This window comes from Bidens hawaiensis, unplaced genomic scaffold (genome assembly GCF_021521415.1).
Source record: "Bidens hawaiensis isolate Kalapana, Puna unplaced genomic scaffold, B.hawaiensis_p1.1 tig00029987_1, whole genome shotgun sequence".
Taxonomy (NCBI): domain Eukaryota; kingdom Viridiplantae; phylum Streptophyta; class Magnoliopsida; order Asterales; family Asteraceae; genus Bidens; species Bidens hawaiensis.
In genome coordinates, this window is record NW_027494991.1 from 70379 (window position 1) to 91070 (window position 20692).

At 34.1% G+C, this 20692-nt stretch overlaps 2 protein-coding genes across 2 annotated transcripts; both read left to right on the plus strand.

Annotated features, from left to right (window-relative positions):
* The first annotated feature begins 2030 nt into the window (after positions 1 to 2030).
* Positions 2031 to 3882, plus strand: LOC143579822 (transcription factor MYB106-like). The gene is made up of 3 exons (XM_077063012.1): positions 2031 to 2437; positions 2566 to 2695; positions 2911 to 3882. The coding sequence occupies exons 1-3, from the start codon at positions 2305 to 2307 to the stop codon at positions 3794 to 3796; spliced, it is 1149 nt and encodes a 382-aa protein (XP_076919127.1). The 5' UTR covers positions 2031 to 2304; the 3' UTR covers positions 3797 to 3882.
* A 14260-nt stretch (positions 3883 to 18142) lies between these two features.
* On the plus strand, positions 18143 to 20692 carry LOC143579824 (SPX domain-containing protein 4-like). Its single transcript, XM_077063013.1, has 3 exons — positions 18143 to 18461; positions 19964 to 20129; positions 20229 to 20692. The coding sequence occupies exons 1-3, from the start codon at positions 18159 to 18161 to the stop codon at positions 20660 to 20662; spliced, it is 903 nt and encodes a 300-aa protein (XP_076919128.1). The 5' UTR covers positions 18143 to 18158; the 3' UTR covers positions 20663 to 20692.

The following is a 20692-nucleotide window of genomic DNA, read 5'->3' on the forward strand; positions in this document are numbered from 1 at the left end:
AGTTAAAAGTAGTCGAAAACCGGTCCTTCAGTTCCTCTTAGTTAAAATAGGTTTAGACTCGACCGGACCAGTAACTAGAAGGTTAAAAATTCATAAACTAAATTTGAATCGAAACAAACCGATCCTGCAGGTTCGGATGGTTAATCGGTCTATTTTACATAACTAGATTGTAACCCTTAGATCTAAGCATAAAACATAAAGTAAAAGAATTGAGTTACAATATGAAAGCATTATAAAAATAAATAGTAAACTGCGGTTTTTATCCCTGTGGTTTGCCTAAATCTATGGTTTTAGTCCAATAATATCAAATTTGTGATTTTCGTCAATGTGGTTTCATTTCACTTGCAATCAAACCCAAATTCACTAATCCCCTTAAGTCTGGTCATTAAACCTATCAGCGTGTCCTTCACGTGAGGGGCAGTTTTGTCATTTTTCTCTCAAAATAAACCCCAGTCCTAATTCGCAAGCCTGCTCACGTGAGGGGCGGAGGTGTATTTTGGGAAAAAAAGGACAAAGCTGCCCTCACGTGAAGGACACGCTGATGGATTTAACAACCAGACCTAACGTGGTTAATGAATTCGGGTTTAATTGCAAGTGAAATGAAACCACATGACGAAAATTGCAAATTTAAAACTATTAAATTAAAACCGCAGATTTAGACAAACGAAAACCACATGAACGGAAAACGCGGTTTACTCAATAAAAAATATATGGCTATTTACACTGCTTTTATCGTTGGTTCTGAGAAGAGTATGTACTCTGGCAACTTTCTATTTTCCCTTACTACTAATTGTTTGTTTTAATACAATGGTAGGGGTCCCGTTATGAGTTATGACTACTTTGTCCAGTGATTTAGTATCCACATGTTAGGTGTTAAAAGAGGTATTGAAATAGGTGTTAAAAGAGGTATTGAAATGACTGTTTTGACCCTGAGACTCACACTTCTTACATCAAGTTAACAATATTACATTAGCATTGTAATAAGAAGCCTAACACCACATTAAGAAAGACACGGGTTATATGTAATAAAAAGCCTAACACCACATTAATCGATGGTGGATCGTGGTGTAAGCTCCAACTCAATACCCATAGCTCGCTTTGAACTATAAAACTGAAAACCATTCTAGAATCTTATCAAGCACGGAACGGATAACAAGTGCCACTTAGTGTTTTATAGTTTCTTTCCTTTTATAATGTCAAACTCACACACCCGGACATACTTTTAAATTTACACCATTTGCTGTATTTTTCTTGGTAATTGTTTCATTTCTCTTCGTGTGTAAATAAAAATGTGCATACCATTGAATTAATTAAAAACTGCGAGTTTATAGATTTTTCTTTCATTTTCAACAAGAAGTAGGGGTATCGTTAGTACCATATCAAACCCAAACTAAAAACGAATGGAAACATAAACACTATACTGTATTAGTTTTGTCAGTTCGATTCCAATATTATTAATTATACCGAAAACCTAAATAGAGAATATTAGTATGGTTCCATTGATGTTTGCCCGGTATCAATTTGGTACGCTACCAAGATACGTATACAACTTAAACTCGTAGTTGATATATTATTCAACGGGTACCCTAAAACACCTGCTAATCAAGTAATTAAAATTATCAAAAAAATCCATCAAATGACAACAACCATTTTGATGACATCTTTTAATTATATGTGACAAAAATTGAGTTTTAAGGCAGATTTATCATAATCAATATACCACTTGAAATTAAAAGAAAATGCTTATTTTAAAAGTGACATATGATTTAAAAGTTGTGGATTTAGTTTCACTCTTTGATACACCTTAAACCAAACAACCTATTATTATACTTTTAATCACTTTGACCTAATATATAGTATCATTGTGTATCTAATAAGGTGCCTATAATATTCTTCTCGTTTTATGTATTCGGATAACCTGTCTGAGCAAATATTAGTAAACTCCTAGGTCCAGAAAGTTTTTTCAAGATACCTTTAAATTAATTTATAGATACGCCACTGAATTCAATACCGACTCTCTCTCAACTTGATGATGGCAAAGGAATGACTAGCTGGACAACCCTCTTAAATATATGAACTGCATTATTCAGTTTGTTTATTAAATTACCCTATGTGTAGTTATTACTTCTGAAAAAATCATAACCATAAAATTATTTATATCCCTGAGCATATAATCATATGGTATTTATGGTGGTAGTCTTTAAGAACATATAGAGAGGTGTAGAAGGTGTTGTTGCAAGTATATAAAGAGAAGCTTGTTGTGTAGCCTTTTTGCTCCTTTGATATTCAAACCAATATCGTCGAATGGGCCGATCTCCATGTTGTGACAAGGTCGGCTTGAAGAAAGGACCATGGACTCCAGAAGAAGATCAAAAGCTTTTAGCTTATATTGAAGAACATGGCCATGGAAGTTGGCATGCTTTGCCTACAAAAGCCGGTTTTACTTCTTTTACTTGATTAATTCTGTGAACTTGTAGAATTTAGTAGTGTGATATGATATAATGCTAGTTAGTAATTTAGCATCTTGTGTGATCATACAAATGTTGATGTGAAAACATGAAACAGGCTTGCAAAGATGTGGGAAAAGTTGCAGGTTAAGATGGACGAATTATCTTCGACCGGATATTAAGAGAGGCAAATTCACTGGTCAAGAAGAACAAACAATCATTCAACTGCATGCTCTTTTGGGAAATAGGTAATGTGATTTCTAGCCTTTGAGGGTGTTGTTTTTGTTGTCCAAGACCGTCTCCATCGTGGCCTTCAATCGTCCGTGCGAAGGATGTGAGAGGAAAGGGGACAAAGAGTGGCTCATGCCCTGACATAGAGGCGGGGCATGCCGCTTGTGAAGTGGTCGCGATGGAAATGGTCTAATAAAACAAATCTAATATTGTATTATGCTCGTGTGGTTAGGTGGTCAGCAATAGCAACTCACCTACCAAAAAGAACAGATAATGAGATCAAGAACTACTGGAACACTCATCTCAAAAAGAGGTTGACAAAAATGGGGATTGATCCGGTTAGCCACAAACCGAAAAACGATACCCTTTTGTGTATTGATGGTCAATCCAAGAGTGTGGCTAACTTGAGTCACATGGCCCAGTGGGAGAGTGCTAGGCTCGAGGCTGAAGCCAGACTAGTCAAGCAATCTAGGCTTCGATCCTCGAGCCCAGCTGAAAAGACAGTAGGTTCAACTGAATCATCGTCGATGACTAATAAATTGTCTACGCCTGTATCTGGGGCACCTACTAGGTCATGTGTTGATATATTGAAGGCCTGGAATAAGGTTTGGGGAAATAAACACAATGACATTAATAAGGGGAATGGAAACGGAGATTTGGAATCGCCAACATCTAAAATTTCCACCACGGGTGTAAGAGAAAGCTCGACTAACTTTTTCGAGTTTGTTGGTGGGCACTCGTCTGGGTCGTGTGATGATGGGAACACAGGCGAAGAATGTGATGATGAATGGGAATGCAAAGACGAAAACAATGATCATATGGTGAATTCAATTCCAGGGTTCAACGGAATTAGCATGCAACCCAACGTTGATGATCATAACAATGGAAACCAGCAAATACCTAGTGGCAGCTTCCTAGCGAGTTTTACAGATCTTCTACTAAGCAGTTCAAGTACTAGTAATCCTCGTGTTCATGAAACCGAAGGCGAGTCAAACGTGGCTCACGAGGATACCGGAGTCAATGGCATTTGCTATGATGACAATAACAAGAATTACTGGAATAACATTCTTGATTTGGTGAATTCTTCACTACAAGATCCACCTCTAGGGTTTCCTTAGTTTTAATAAATAGTTTAACCATGTAATAGTTACTATTATAAACCCTTTCATTGTGTCAAATGTTATATTATTTACTACCAAAGTTGAAAATGATTTTAAAGCAACTTTTCAGAAATAAAAAAAAGTTAAAAACTTTGGTCCAAAATGGTGTTTAATTTCGATTTTAATGCTTTTATTGTACTTGTACTCGTTTTTTTGCTATAGTTTCACATGCATTGCTTTCCATTATTTAGTCCTATCAAATGAGACTCTTAAAAGAAAACACATGGACCATTGGATGAATCACGAATATAATTCAAGTATACAACTATAAAAATATCATTATGTAGCAAATAATTTAATATATATTTATAGTAACACAATAAAGAGATGTCATAAACATTTATTAGTTTCCTATTTGTATTTTTGTTATAAAAATGCATAAAAGTGAATGGTATTACTAATAACTAATAATAAATAAACTTAAAAACATATGTAAGTAAAGATAAATGAACACAAACAAATGTTTATAAACGTTAAGCGAGACATATGTTCATGTTAATTGTTAATTTTAGTTTTGTTTAGAGGCTTACTCTTAATTTTATATGTAAAAATGCATAAAAGATAATGGTATTACTAATTACTAATAATAAATAAACTTAAAATATATGTAAGTAAAGATAAATGAACACAAACAAATGTTTATAAACGTTGAGCAAGACATGTGTTCGTGTCGATTGCTAATTTTAGTTTTGTTTAGAGCCTTACTCTTATTTTTATATTTAAAAGAGAACGAACAAAAATGTGTAACCATATTTTGTGGAGAGTGATTATATATTTATATTGACATTTATTTATTGCATTTAATAATATAATAATAAATACTAAATAGTATTGATGAATTATTAGAAGTGCATTTATAGTTCGGATGGGATGGAACGCATTTATTGCTGTTTGTTTCACGTCACATTCTAAATTTTCAATAAAAATCCAAAGGATATATCTTCATATTTTTATGTGCACAAATTCTAAAATGTTAGTTTTTTGATATAACGTGCATGACGTTTAGAAATATATTTGTTTATACAAATTTTGTAGGGGTTTAAGATAAAAGGAAAGAAAAAAATTTGCATGGTGAAAAATATAAGTGATGATTTATCTTTTAAACTTATGTAATATATATGATTTTAGTATCATCATTTTAGTTTGGAAATATGATATTCAACCAAATAAAAATATAGAATATACATTAATCTAACTTAGAAGGTGTGAAGTTCAGATTTTATAGAACTTGTTCTTTCTAGTTTCTTATGCATAACTTTGTGATCGATAGATTAAGTGAGTGGAGCCCACTAAACGACGAGGTACGGTGGCGGCGTCATTGGTTGCTATGCAGTTAATGCGGAAAAATATTGGATATCGGTCAAGGACCGATATCTGAGATATCGGTTATCGCATTGAGATATCGTTGGGATATTAGTAATTTTAGTACCATGTAAAATTTATATATATAACAATTTAACACTAGTAATTCAGTATAGTCTTCTAGCATTAACAAATTAACCTTTTGGAACTTGCAAAATACTAACAATTGTAGCAAATAAGAATTTATTAAGACTTAAGACACTAACATTGGACACTAAAAGTTCATAATTAAGACTTAAACTTTGATATCGGGAATATCGGTGATATATCGATCAAAAATTAGTCCAGTATCGGTCAATATCTCGGTACCAATATTCTGACCGATATTTTAACTGATATTTTACCAAAGGACCAACAATGATATATCGGTAATATATTGGAGATATCGACTGCATAGTAAGTAGCAAGGTCGCAGGGCTACCTAATGTGGTCCAAGAAGCAAAGCATCTGGATGGGATTAACTCTTTTTCATTAGAAGTTGTTCAAGAATCGCAAAGTTTTGCTTAGAGGTGCTTGAATTTGATCATTAGTATTAACTTTGGTATTGAGATTTATAATTGGTTATCATAATTCATAACTTTGGTCTTTAGAACCAAACTATGGATCAAAATCAACTTTGTTCTTCTGTGTGAAAGTTTTGTATTGCAGCAGTTATGTTATAACCGTTAATTTTCATGACATTCATGAAAATTTGCGACGGTTCATTGCCCCTGTTGAACTCTATATAAGAAAATCGTTTGGTCTTATCCGATTAACGAATTTGTGTTAAACGAAATACTCTGGTCTTAAGGTGAACTTCGTGATTCAGAGAGATATCTACTCGTTGAGAAATTCAAGAATACTACATTAAATCCTCTTAATTAATAGGTATTTTGGATTAATATGTATATATGGATACTTAAAAGTATTTTTAGTCAATTGTCAAATGTCAAGAATCATCCAAAATTCAAGAATACGACATTAGATCCTCTTAATTAAATCCTTATATTTGTAAGATTAATGTCAAATGTCATTTTAAAGTATTTTTAGACACAAGCAAATAACTGAATAAGAATAATATAAAAGTGGCTGTCATGACAAGTGAATCATCCAACATTTTATAAAAATACTTTCATATTATTTTTTCTTTATAAAACAGATTACATTTTTTCATTTCAAGTTGTCATATACTTGTAGAAACCTTTTAACAAAAATATAGCTATTAATTTTATATATTTCATTATCTTGAATAAAAGAGTGGACCTATTTACGGATTTCCCATGCATATTGTATGTACATATGGTTGCACAAAGCCACAAATTACATAGTATCATAAAGTGTCACTCTCAATATTAACGATCCGCTAAAAGAGTTTATTTATAAACAAATACAAACTTTGGGTATCATCTTTGTTAATGAGATATATCATAAAACCAGTTGGTTGATTTGAGATCTCGCTATCAACCTCTTAATCTAAAAAAGAAAAGTAATATTTCTTGATAAAGTCGATTGATTAGGGTCAAATTAGATCTATTTAGAACCGTAGAGAATGTAATAAGTGTATAAATAAATAAAAAATATTAAGAAATAGACATTATAAATTTATAATGGGCCGCTTTTACGGGTGAATGAAATCATCATTTTTTTCTTTAATAAAAGCGTTTATTAGAAACAGAGAAAGGGTTAAATGAAGATCACTAAATTACAAGAAGTGGGATTTCAAGTCTTTAAAACTATAATGGCCCCTATTATTATTATTATTATTATTATTATTATTATTATTATTATTATTATTATTATTATGTCATTATTTTATTACTATTATTATTATTTTGAACAACTCTTGGTACTACTCTCAATAGCGAGTCAGTTTGTTTGAGGCGGGATGTCAACCGTCGATACTGTTTTTTACGCCTCATACATGCCCACCCAAGGAGAAAACACTCATGAGTTAGCTTTTGAACCTGAGACCTCAAAAATCTCAACTAACATTGCCCTCCTAATAAAACACTTAAACAGTGTGGGGTTTGTTCAATAAATTCTATTAATAAAGTATTAATTATTTGATGTACAACAAATTTGGAATTTGAAACTTTTGGCTTCTTTATTATATTTTTTTTCTTTTTCAGGATTAATGTTTGGAGAATTTTTAGCAAGAGACTATTGCTTTTGTCCTTATTATTATCCTTAAGTAGTTGTAGCTTGTTGTATCTAGTCATGTTGTTCTTAATGTTGTTAGCTTGCTTAGTTCAAAATCGGTTGTTGTACTCTAAGTTCTTTAATGACCCATGATCCACTCGGACCAAGTAGCACATGCACAATGAGTCACTTTAGAGTGGACGGAATTCAGCCACATGTTGAAGCTAACCGGTGACGTCCACGCTAGACTACATTTTGGATCAGCCTAGATACGAATGTCATTATATGGAAGATCAAACTCATGACAGAGCCATAAATATATTAAAAGATATTAGTGGTCCTCGCTAACCTAGTAATCTCATGCGACATGCCAATCCCTTGTCGGCATCAAACAACTCAACACTAAAAAACTTGTGTTTGGTCACTCACGCTTGATCCACATAACAAAACCACCAATATTCGAAATCGTATGATGTTAACTCCACAATATTTTGACATTGTTAACATATGCACAAGTGTGTAGTCTCAAACTTTCTCACTTGAATTTAAGTATTTAACCATACTTAACAACTATTATTTATCTTTGAAAAAGAACCACTATTCAATGGTAAGTATGTATCAAATTCTCTAATTAACTCCTATTATATAAATAAATGCAATATCGAATCAAGGATCATTATAGAACCAATTAGAACTCTTGTATGTATTGGTCAAACACATTTGGCCTAGTAGTATCTTGGGTGTTATAAGATGTTCTCTTTGGGTGTTATAAGATGTTCTCTCCTTTAAAGATCGAGAGGTCAAAACTTGTCATGGACATTGGTGTAAAAGTACTCATTGACTATTGATTTTGTAATAAAATATACCGCAGGGGCAGATGTACAGTAATACGAGGAGTAGCCAGCCACTCGTGTAAAATTTGTTGGAACCAAAAAGCATGAATCCTCTATTTTTCCTTCCTTAGACCATGCGTATTCAAAACCAGGCATATCCGGGCATTTTGCGCCATGTAGCGCCTCGTCAGCTTTTGAGCATTTTGCAAAAAATGAGTATAGTAGGGAAATGTCCCCAAAACACAAAACCCTCAAAACTCGAGCCAACACAACGTTATGTACATAACGCTCCTCACCATAATGTCATCCATAATGCCTGGGGGCAGTGTTCCAGGCATTATGGCTCCAAAATACCACATAATGCCATCCATTACGGAAGGTTTTAGAGAATCAATCTCTCTTAGCATATATTGCAAACATCTTTGTTCCAAGATATAGGTGTGCATTAGTGCATATGCATCAAAACTCGAATTGAAGCTATATTCTACGCTAGTTCAATGAAGCATAATCAATGTTGGACATAATTTCATACTCCAAGTCACAAGTCGAGTATGAAATTATGTCCAACATTGATTATGCTTCATTGAGGGATCAACATTGACAAGTATGTCATAGTTGATTATGTTTTCTAATTATAAAATATTTCCCAATTGTATTGTAATTAAAATAGGTTATGTCTTGGATAGCAAGTTAGGTTAGTCTGCATAAACAAAGTCATGGTTAGACATTAAGAAAGACACGTGAGATGCAACCGAGTTAGGATTCATCAAGAGTTCAAGAGTCAAACCGAGTTAGGTTTTGAGAGATTTAATAGTGTTTTGAGTTATATTTTCTAATTAATCTAAACGAGAGCTAGTCTTTTAGTTCGTGTTTGTTTATCGATGCGGACTTGAAAAAGGCTGCAGATAAACATCGAAGTGAATATAAATGGTCCTAGTGATGGGCAATTCATCAATAAGTTGATGGGCATGTTGCTAGTAAACAAAATTAAAAAAAAGATTCCTCTACTACATTAAGATCCTTCATGTACACTAAGAGAGTAAGCCGAAAACCTATCGCTCATTGCTAGGAAAAATGGATTCTTCTACAACATTAAGACCCATCAATGTTTGCCCTTTATCGAAATCACTTGTAACTAAGATATTATCTTTACTCGAAAACCTATCGCTTGTTGTCGTTCTTTCAAGGATTTCTCCCCAGTTGGTGTAAAATGTAAATAAACATACTGCAAAAAGTATAAATGCAAGAATAGAATAAATTATGAACTAATAAATTGAAGACTAAGATAACCAACCATCCATGAGACCATGAGTAGCCAGAAAATATTGGTATTCTTTGCTTGACATTTGATTCCTTACGTCTGGGCTTATGCCCGAATCAGTTGGTTTGGGCTTCTGGGTTATGGTTATTGGGCTTTCCTCAATTGGTAAACAATAACCCAGTTCTTAGTGTCATTGATTGGTCGGCCGAGACAGGGCCAAATTTTTTATATTTCCTATGTATATATTTAAAAATATAAATCTTATAAACTACGGTTGGGATTTTATCATCTTATAATATTGGACCCAAAACATTTTTAATTCCTTATCTTACCTCCTTATGACTTATTTAATTTTCTCAAAAACCTTATAATTTGTAACCTATAAGTTATAAGAAGATAAAATAAGGAATTCCGAACACCCCCTTAATCAAGTTTAAGTTACCGGACCCAAACTAAAATAAAAGCCTGAAAAATAAATAAACTATATTTTTCTATGTTTATTGATGATATAAAACCGCCGTTTAAGAAAATTAATTTATATATTTCGTTACTCGTTATGGCCTTTGTATTTCGGCTCGACCGGGCTATTTAAATCCAACCGGCCGTACTTAGTTATAAATTTTGTCTTTGTATTTGAGTTTTTCTGATAATAATGTTGCAATCTAATAGTTGAGGCTAATGATAAAAGTGTATGTCTCATCTAATAAATTTGTGTGTTCGAGCCTCAATTTAAACATCAAATGTAAGAACATATATATTTTTATTTATCTAAATAATTTATTTTTATTTCTTTGGTGCTTATCGAACTTGTCTTTATCAAAGTTTACAAAACTAACGTCAAGTCATTTTCGTTTTTTTTTTAATTTATGCTATAGCTATACAAACGCACCGACACTTATTTTCGTTTTTTTTTTAAATTTATGCTAAAGCTATACAAACAACACCAACACACTTACGAACATCACTTACGATGTGAATGGGTTGTATGTATGACATGGTAAACGGTCGGTCATATATAGCATGCTAAGATGGTCATGCGGGTGTATATCATACGATATATCATAAGGTGTCGTATAACATGCTAAAAAGGTCATGTGGGTCTACAGGGTGCAAATCATACGACCTATATAATATGTTTGACTAACAAAGAAAATTACTTATATAGTAACAAATCACAATTATTTTTCTTTGTCACATTGATGTATGCGTAGCCGAGCTAAGTTGATATGACAACATACGACCCGTATGATATGCAGAGATAATACTTAATAGCATGACCGTTGGTTATTAATAAAAAAAAATGCTTTATCAGTATCTTAACTTTTAAGAAAAGTTATTTGTTAACAAACCACACGTCTTTATCAATATTGTAAAAACAAAAACCTATTGATTGTTAACCAACCCCACACATCTTTATTATAACTTTAAGAAAAAAAGTTATTGCTAGACCATTTATTGTGGTAAAGCCCCATCTTACCGGTTTTGTGATAAGTAGGGTTGTAACAAGCCAGATTGCTTGCGAGCTATTTGAGATTGGTTCATTAAAAAACTCGATCGAGTTGAGTTTCATCAAGCCCAAACCTAAAAGTAAGCTCGTTTAATAACCGAGTTCGAGTCCGAGCTTCACTTATCAAGTTCGAGCTGGCTCGCAAGCCTAAACAAGCTGTCATTTATATAATTTTTTAAAATATATATTTAATAATTATTAATTAATGCATATAATGTTATGAAAAAAATAAATAAAAACAACTAAATAGCATATATTTTTTAAACATAAAATTATAATGGTAAAATTATAAATAAATAATTGTAATTATATAAAAAATAATTGATAAATGGTAAACAAGCCGAGCCGAGCCCGAGATAAGCTCGAGCTTGAAAATCTACTTACGAGCCGAGCTCGAGCTCTGGTGTAAATTAAACGAGTGAAGTGCAAGCCTAGTCGAGCTCGTTTGCACCCCTAGTGATACGCGACGCTCATTAATAAATTTTTTTTAATAAACTTTTTCTCTAACAAGTAATATAGTGATAAAAGCCCCTTTCAATCATTACTCCTACCATCAGCGCTGTGTACAAAACACCCGCCCGGGGTGGTGAGCCTTGGCGTTTTAGTGCTTTTTCGCAAATTATAGACTCAAATATTCCGTAAACCGTCCACGTCATCATCTTTCGTGTAACCGTCACCATCATTGCCGACTGTAACCAACTCCAATTTATTAATAATAATCTCCTTCATATCGATTACTCTTCTTCAAATTACGATTAACATCTAATCAAACAAACAGTGACACTTATTCACAATGTACAGCATAATAATAATAATAATAATAATAATAATAATAATAATATCAATCCATGCATAACAAACACCAATTAAATCCAGTCAAATTTCAGTTCAAAAGCTTAATCAAAATACATACACATAGCAAACAACCGAAATCAAAACCTAAAATAAACGAAATCTTAATTCCGATCATCCGACTGCTTAAGAATCACTTAGTAATGGCGTAAATCGCGTAGATTACTCCAGGCACCCATCCGAATAACGTCAGCAACACGCAGATCCAAAACTCCACCTACAATCATAATTTCACACATTATTATTATTATATGGTGCGATCCGCTACAAATAAGATTAGCATACTAAACATACAAATAACTAATTACAGTTTTAAACTAGAAAATAATAATAATATTAATAATTAATAATAATCTGGTCTAAAAGTTGTAGATAATAATACTTTTATATTCGATACAAATAAAACTATCATACTAAAAATACAAATAACTAAATAACTAAAGTAATTACAGTTTTAAACTAGAAAATAATAATAATAATTAATCTGGTCTAAAAGTTATAGATAATAATACTTTTATCATAGATAATTACTCTAGCATACAAATAACTAAATAACTAAAGTAATTACAGTTTTAAACTAGAAAATAATAATAATAATTAATCTGGTCTAAAAGTTATAGATAATAATACTTTTATCATAGATAATTACTCTAGAGTAATTGTTATTACACTGTAACTTTTAGACCAGAGTAATTATTATTATTAGAAATGGAGAAATAGAGAGTTAATAATTAATTACTTGACAGCCGAACTTGAAGAAGACACCGAGAGGTGGGAGGATGATGGCGAGAATGATGTCGATGCAGTTAAGAGTACCTTCTGAAGGCATCTTCTCTTTGATTGATGATGATGATTTCACCTGCTCTGTGGTGTGTGAATGAAGAATATTGTGATGGTATTTGGAAGCTTGGTGGAGGAGTTACAAAGCTTTTATAGCGGTTATTAGTGGGGGAGGGGGACGCGTGTTACCGTTTGCGTGTTTATTAATCACTGCTGTGGAGTAGAGGTGGACAATTAAAGCGGTTAACAAGTCGATCTGAAAATTAAACTGAAACTGAACTGGTTTGAAATTGATTATGTAGAAACCGGTTTCGAGCTGATTGAAATTGTAGGTTCGGAACCGGTTTGTAATTTTCTCCACCAAAACCGGTTAACCGAATTGAAACTGGTCAAAACCCAAACCGAAACCGATCGTAGCATTGTAAGAAACCGGTTTCAACCCGAAGCGAAACCGATCATAAACCGGTTTTGACTTTTGTTGACCAAACCGAACAGTCTTGTGCACCTCTACTATGGAGTTACTTACCCAAGTTCCACGGGTAATGCATAGTAGTGTTATGACTCCAAGGTCAGCGAATGTAGTTTTTAAAAGATTGGGTTTTACAATTCAAAATGAGGTAACGGCGCAGCTTGTTACCCGCTTGTCTTCTGTTTCGATGTTTAGTTTAAAAAAAAAAAAAACTATCCCAATCTTGCTTATTACAATTAAAATATTACAAACACGTTTAGTTTTAAAAAAATAAAATAAAAGGTTATTAAAATAACGTAACCATTTCAAAAATCAAATCTCTCATTTGAAGTTTTAACCATTTTAGGTTTTTAAAATAGGAAGAAATATGTTTGGCAACTTCTACACCAACAAATGATGTATTGACCCTAGCTGAAACCGACTGAAACCGAATCAGTCTGAAATAGATTATATAGAAACCTGTTGGGAACCGATTGAAACTGGTTTCAAATTGGTTGGCCGAATCGAAACCGGGCAGAAACCGGTCAAAACCGAAACCAATCGTAATCTGATCAAGAAATCGATTTCAACCTGAACCGAAACTGATCATAAACTGGTTTTGACTTTTGTTGACCAAACCAAACTATTTTTAACCCAAACCGTTTTCTCTAAATGCTAGTCGGATAGTGGGATAGAAACCAATGATTAATAAGATTGTAAATTATAGGTAATTTTTTAAATATACACATATATACAAAGTTTTATAGATAAACTTTTCAATTTTGTTGGTTTTTATATAGATAGCGATTAATCAACGATTAGGCGTGATTTTTACAGCCATTATTTTTTATTAACCACTTTTAACACTGGAAAAAATAAGTCGTTGATCCAAATTTTAGTGCATAGTCGGTATAAATTCACAACTCATTTACACCTCAACGTTTTAGTTGTATAACTCATTTATACCTCAACATTGTATGTATTTTGAATCGTTTGTTGTGAAATGATATGGAGGCCACGTTTTCAAGCCGGGGGAAAATTTCATATAGAAATGCAAGAAAATGATTATTAATATACCGAGTTTACCTTTTACATAGATATTCTATATCAACATTTATTTTTATATATAGAAAAAGAATCTGAAATTTAGTTTCATTCTATTTTTCTCTCAATTTTAGGATTTAAAATTTAGTTTCATTCTTATTCTCTTGTATTAAGGTTTTATATTTTTTTTTAAATATACGTTATACAAATGTATTATTTTAATTATACTTATATATATATATACGATTAATCGAACACAAGAATTATGATATCGACTAAAATTAGATACGTGAACACCTAGCTTTGTTTTACACGCCACCTTATATGAGGTATCAATCAGTGGACTCGTTGTCCTGCAAACGAAACTTAAAACTTCATTGATATTTCTAGCGTCAAATGTGTGAACCGAATTAAATACAATTGCAAATGAAGTATTTTATAAGAAAGTGATATACTTTAAAAGTAAGTTACATAAATCATCTTTCAAACTTGTAGAAAATTTTAATTTTTGTGTCAATCCATTTTAATCACAAATTAGCATATCATGTTTCTTAGAATAGAAGTTGGTTTAAAAGAAGACGTTAAATATTGTGGGTGGCATCTGGCATGTGGGCCGGTGGGTGTTACTTTATGGGCTTGGTGGGCCATGGGTGGGGTGTCGGCACAGCAGTATCCTGCGTGAAGGATAAGTAAACAACTAAACACATGCTTTTGTGCTATTCTTTTTATTTTTTATAATTATTGATTTACTTTAAGCATATTTTTATTCGACTCACAACCCTCGTGAAATTCTAAATAAAATGAATATGATTCCATGTTGGCCTGCACAATGCTCCTTTATGCATTGTTGGCCTGCACAATTCTAAATAAAATGAATATGATTCCATGTTGGCCTGCACAAATTAGCATATCATAAAATGAATATGATTCCTCGTGAAATTCTACTTTAAGCATATTTTTATTATTGATATGCTCCTTTATCAATAATAACTAGTTTGGCCTGCACAATGCAGCGGATTACAACACTTGTAGATAGATTGTTAGCGAGTCAAGCCAAGGCTAGCTCAAGTTTGAGTATTTTTATAATACTTTTGCAAAACCTATAATAAGAAAAAAAAATATAAATAAAGTTGAGTAATATTTAGATAAACATGAGAGGTCAGAGCTGTATGTATTTCTTAGCATAAAGAGTATCCTATGCTTCTAGATGAAAACTCAATTCGAACAAATTTAAAAACCAAACCAGTCTTATTACCACGTTTCTATTAGATACGGATAAGAGCTTCTCGAATAAAATGCTTACAAACAATGCCATGTCTCCACATAAAGTAAGCACACGATTGCGTGCAAATGTATGCCCCTCTCCTTTCTCTCTCATTGTAGCCCACAAATCTCTCACAAATGAGTTATTGGAATTGCTCTAATCGAACCGAGATGAAAATCGATGAAACCGAACCATAATTAACCGATATCCTAAAATTAGTTACCGGTTATTTTTTATACCTTTGGTTAGCTGAAATTAACCGAATCGAATTGAACCATGCATATTTTCATATATTTATAGTTTTTGTATTTCTATTTATGTATTTCATGTTTAACACCATCATTGCAAATATTTATACTCCATTTCATGTATTTACATATCCAATTTAACTATGTATACCTTATTCATGTATTTATTTATTAATTTCATCTATTTTTAAGTAAAAAAATTTTAGCACAGATTTAGTTTTGGTTATTAAACTAACAAAAATAAAAAAAAAAATCAAACGAATAAACTGAATCATTTAACTGAAAACCAGCTGATTAATTTGAGTGAGTGAAACTAGGAAAGCATAACAACTTTCGCAATCCCCTCTTCGACAAACACCTAGCTGGTGAGGAAAGTACGACTAACCAGCTCTCTTGTAAGTGCATAGCCACTAACCTTAATGAATAAGTAGGAAAGTGAAAGGAGCACACTTCTCGACTAAGGGGGTGTTTGGGATTGGTTATTATAGCCTACATATAACTTATTAACATATTAAAAAGTAATAAAGTGTTTTGGTTTGTTTTTGGTGTGAGAGTGACAAGTTAATAAGTTACACTTTTGTAACTTATGGGGTGTTTAGGGTTGCTTATTTTGAGCAACTTATGACGTATGAACTTTTGAAAAAGTAAAAAGGTGTTTGGTATTGTGAGGAAATAAGTTAATAAGTTACAAAATTATAACTTAGTAACTATAATAATGAAAGTTATAAGAAGGTAAAATAAGGAATCACAAATACCCCCTTATTAACTTATTGAAAAGTTATAAAGAGTTCATAAAAAATCCCAAAGACACTTAAGGCAATCTCAACTGAAAGCTCAAGCTCAACTTGTTGGTCTAACAAGAGGGCTAGTAATCAACTCGAATCAAAACATACACACCCTTGTACTACTAATCAGTAACCAAATATAGGGGTGCAAACGAGTAGAGCTACTCGAGATCGATTTGTTAAAAAGCTCAATCGAGCCGAGCTTCATCGAGCCCGATTTAATAAACGAGCCCGAGCTCAAGCTTCACGTATCAAGCTTGAGCCGGCTCGTGAGCCTAAACGAGTGGCCACTTATATAATTTTTTAGAAATATATATTTAATAATTATTAATATATATATATATATATATATATATATAATGTTATGAAGAAAATAAATAAAAATAACTAAATAATATAATTATTTTATACATAAAATTATAATAAAAAAATATATAAAAATAATTATAATCATATAAAAAATAATTGATAAATAGTAAACGAGTCGAGCCCGAGCCGAACTTAAGCTTAAAAATCTACTCACAAACCAATCTCGAGCTTTAAAAACAAAGCTCGAAATATTCGAGCTCGAGCTCTGTATAAATTAAACGAGCCGAGCTCGAGCTCAAATTTGCCTCGGTTGCACCCCACCCCTAATTCCAAATATCAGGTTCTAGGAAAACATTAATTTTCTTTTTCAAATTAAAATAATCATAAAACAATCCATATTTAAGGCTGAGGGGTGTGGGGCTTCAGCGGGGGCGCGAGAGCCCCTCCACTCGCGCCCCCAGGCGCGAGCACCACACCACCGAGGCGCGAGAGGGGCGCGAGAGGGCCGCGAGAGCGGAAAACTAGGCGGGCGCAAGGTGGGTCGCGGGAGAAAGGTGGCGGTTAGGAGCATTGGGAGACGTGACATAGCCGTTGGATCATTTACATGATAATAAAAGTAAAGTATATGAAAGAATCATATATGAGGGATATGTAATATGTACCTCAACAAGCTCCGGGCTGCCGTAGTCTTGAATTATTCCGGCGAGCTGAGCACTATCACATAGATACGGCAGGTTCCCAAAATACAGCTTTGTATTTACCGAGCTACTGTCGGTCGGAGACTGATCTCCTCCGTCACCGGAGACTTGTTCTTCTTCTTCCGTCACGGCCACCGTCTCCTCCTCCTCCGTCGCCGACACTGCCGCCTCTTCTTGAGCCACAGACGCCGACACCCTCATCGCCGGCCACTTGCCGGACATGGGTATCGGTTCGATTCTTACACGAGATTGAGGTAATGATGTTGAGATTTGCAGCATGGGTGTTGTGGATTTTAATGTAAGAAACATGGGATCGGAAGGCCATGGTATTGATTTTAAGGAGAACGGAGAGCTGATGGCGGCGGTGGCGGTTGTAGCAGCCATGGTGTCTGTCTGTCTGATCCGGTGGTTTGCTTAGCATTGGGACACGTGAATATATTTATAAAAAAAAAAAAAAATCCGCTGGAGCCCCTGCTCGCGCCCCTCCACACCAGGGCCAGGGGCTCCAGCGGGGGCTCCAACACCCATCTTATCCAGTTTCTCTCTCTGCCACACGTCACAATATTATTGGCTGGAGCCCCCACTCGCGCCTCCGTTAGAGCCCCCCACACCCCTCAGCCTACGAGTTTTGACAAAATAGTACTCCAAACAAAAGAAGAATATTCCTACTTCCATTTCCACATTCCAATTCCAATTCCCAGATTCCAATTCCAATATTATCATCTTCTTCAATTACTTCATCATATCATATTATGTATATTATATTATATTATATTATATTATATACTAAATCCAATTCAATATCAAACTAATGAAATTCGGAAAAGAATTCGGAATACACCTCGACCAAACCCTACCTGAATGGCGAGACAAATACCTCTCTTACAAGCTCCTCAAAAGCTTCCTCAAACACTTACCAAACCCTAATCCAACGGCCGGTGATGACGATCGCCGTCCGCCGCCGGCCGCCGCCGCCGTGGATTGGAACATTCCGCCGTTGCCGTCGCACCTGGCCGATCTTCAGGACTGTTTCGTTAGGGTTTTGGAAGAAGAAATTGAGAAGTTTAATGATTTTTATGTTGATAAGGAGGAGGAGTTCGTCATCCGGTTTAAGGTGTTTGATTTATTATTATTATTATTATTATTATATAATGATATAATATGCAATTGTTATTATTAGAATAGAATTTTGGGGTTTTTAATTATCAGTAAGTATTGATTGTATGCTATGAACTTGAATCTATATGAATCAATAGATATTTTAACTGATAGTATCTAAAGAATAGATAAATTATTAGGGTTTAAATGAGCTGAGCCTGAGCTCAGCTAGGCTCAAGCTCGGCTCGTTTTGACTTACGAGAGCCCGAGCTTGAGCTTGGCGTGGCTCGAGTTGGCTTACGAGAGCTTGAGATTGCGCTCGGCTTGCGAGGTGTTTTTTAAAGTTTAGGCTTGACTCATTTATTATTTATTAATTAATATGTATACGCTTTTTATTATTTTTATATATTTTGAGAGCTCATCTGCCGGCTGTTCACGAGTCGAGTCAGGGTCGTTTCGAGCTTGGGTTCGAAATTAAATGAGGCAACTTAGCTAGGCTCTATAGCTTGATTTTGAAGTTAAAACAAGCTTAAGATCGAGCCATGACTCGAGCGAGCCTAGGTCGATTTTGGCTCGGTTACAAAAATGATATAAATCAGCTCATGATGTTTCAAATCAACTTTTTATAGCTAGTTTTATTCGAGATTTTATTGAGCTAGCCACGAGCCCGAGCTTCGAGCCTCGAGCTTTTTGAACAGCCCTCTCACTCTACTCATGTGTGGTATCTTAAACGAGCGAAATGATTGGTTTAAGCTCAGTTGTGCAGTGTAAATTAAATACTTAAAAGTCTAAAAGAGGTCAAACTTAAAAATACATAAGGTTCGTTAAGGCTTGACGATCCTAAACAAGCTTCCTATACAAGGCTCAAGCTCGAGCTCATGTGGTACTTTAAACGAGCAAATGCTCGGCTAAAGCTCAGTTGTGCAGTGTAAAATTAGTACATATAAATCTAGAAGAGGTAAAACTTAAAAATACACAAGGCTTGTTAAGGCTCGATGAGCCTAAACAAGCTTCTCATACAAGGCTCAAGCTCGGGCTCGATAAGTAAAAGAGCTTTATTTGAGGCTCGGGCTTGGCTTGAGCTCGTGTAGTACCTTAAACGAGCCAAAGCTCGGCTCAAGCTCAATGTGCAGTGTAAAATTAGTACACATAAGTCCTGAAGAGGTAAAACTTCAAAATACAGAAGGCTTGTTAAGGCTCGACGAGCCTAAACGGGATTTCCATACAAGGCTCAAGCCTGGACTCAATAACTAAACCAGCTTTGTTTGAGGCTCCAGCTCGAAAAAGCTTGGTTTGTTTCGAGCATTTTATCGATCCAAGCTTGAGTAGCTTGCGACTGGCTTGGCTCGGCTCGTTTGCACTTCTGATTCTATCTAATAGCTTCTAGGTTCATACATGTTCAGTGTTTCTACATGCTAATTTATTGTGGTCTCATGTAATTTGAATCTGTAAACAATTATTATATTGAGCATCACTCTGCTGCATCACATTTGCTTCATAACTTCTTGATTTAATCAGGAATTAAAGGAAAGAATCGAGCGAGTGCAGGCGAAAAGCTGGAAAGATGGAAACTTTTCATCAGAAAGCGAATTTAGTGACGAGATGATGTCAATACGCAGGGACTTTGTCACGATTCATGGTGAAATGGTGCTTCTTAAAAACTATAGCTCCTTAAACTTTGCAGGTACCACATTTTTAACTTTTTTAATAATTGTTTATAAATTCATGTATCCGCCACTGCTGCTTGTAAATCGTGTTCTTGTTGTCAACTTGTTATGATTAGGGATTATAAAAATTTTGAAGAAGTATGACAAACGAACCGGGGGATTATTACGTGTACATTTTACACAACTAACCCTTCGTCAACCGTTTTTCACAACCGAACCGCTTACTAGATTGGTTCATGAATGTGAGGAAAATCTTGAACTACTTTTCCCCTTAGAAGCTGAAGTAGTGGAATCATCTAGCAAACCCGAAGATGCCGAAAATATAATAACCAAATCAATTGAAGTAGAAACTTCAGATGTATATAGAAGAACAATAGATGCAATGAGAACAATAAAGGGTTTAAAAAAAGAGAGTTCAACCTCGAATCCGCTTTCGTTTGCAGCTATTTTTGGTAACCAGGATGTTGATGTGGGTGCTATAACTAACAGTGACTCGCCTACAAACTCCTCGTCTTCTGTTCATGATGAAAAAACAGTGGGATCGGAATGATCGGCTTGTCGATAGATCATAGTAGGTTTT

What these genes read in the sequence shown, in the direction of transcription:
- LOC143579824 (XM_077063013.1), top strand. Translation starts at nt 18,159, where the DNA reads ATGAAATTCGGAAAAGAATTCGGAATACACCTCGACCAAACCCTACCT. An exon ending in AGTTCGTCATCCGGTTTAAG is followed by an intron (nt 18,462 to 19,963) that starts GTGTTTGATTTA and finishes TGATTTAATCAG; the next exon opens with GAATTAAAGGAAAGAATCGA. An exon ending in TAGCTCCTTAAACTTTGCAG is followed by an intron (nt 20,130 to 20,228) that starts GTACCACATTTT and finishes TGTTATGATTAG; the next exon opens with GGATTATAAAAATTTTGAAG.
- LOC143579822 (XM_077063012.1), top strand. Translation starts at nt 2,305, where the DNA reads ATGGGCCGATCTCCATGTTGTGACAAGGTCGGCTTGAAGAAAGGACCA. An exon ending in TGCTTTGCCTACAAAAGCCG is followed by an intron (nt 2,438 to 2,565) that starts GTTTTACTTCTT and finishes AACATGAAACAG; the next exon opens with GCTTGCAAAGATGTGGGAAA. An exon ending in CATGCTCTTTTGGGAAATAG is followed by an intron (nt 2,696 to 2,910) that starts GTAATGTGATTT and finishes TCGTGTGGTTAG; the next exon opens with GTGGTCAGCAATAGCAACTC.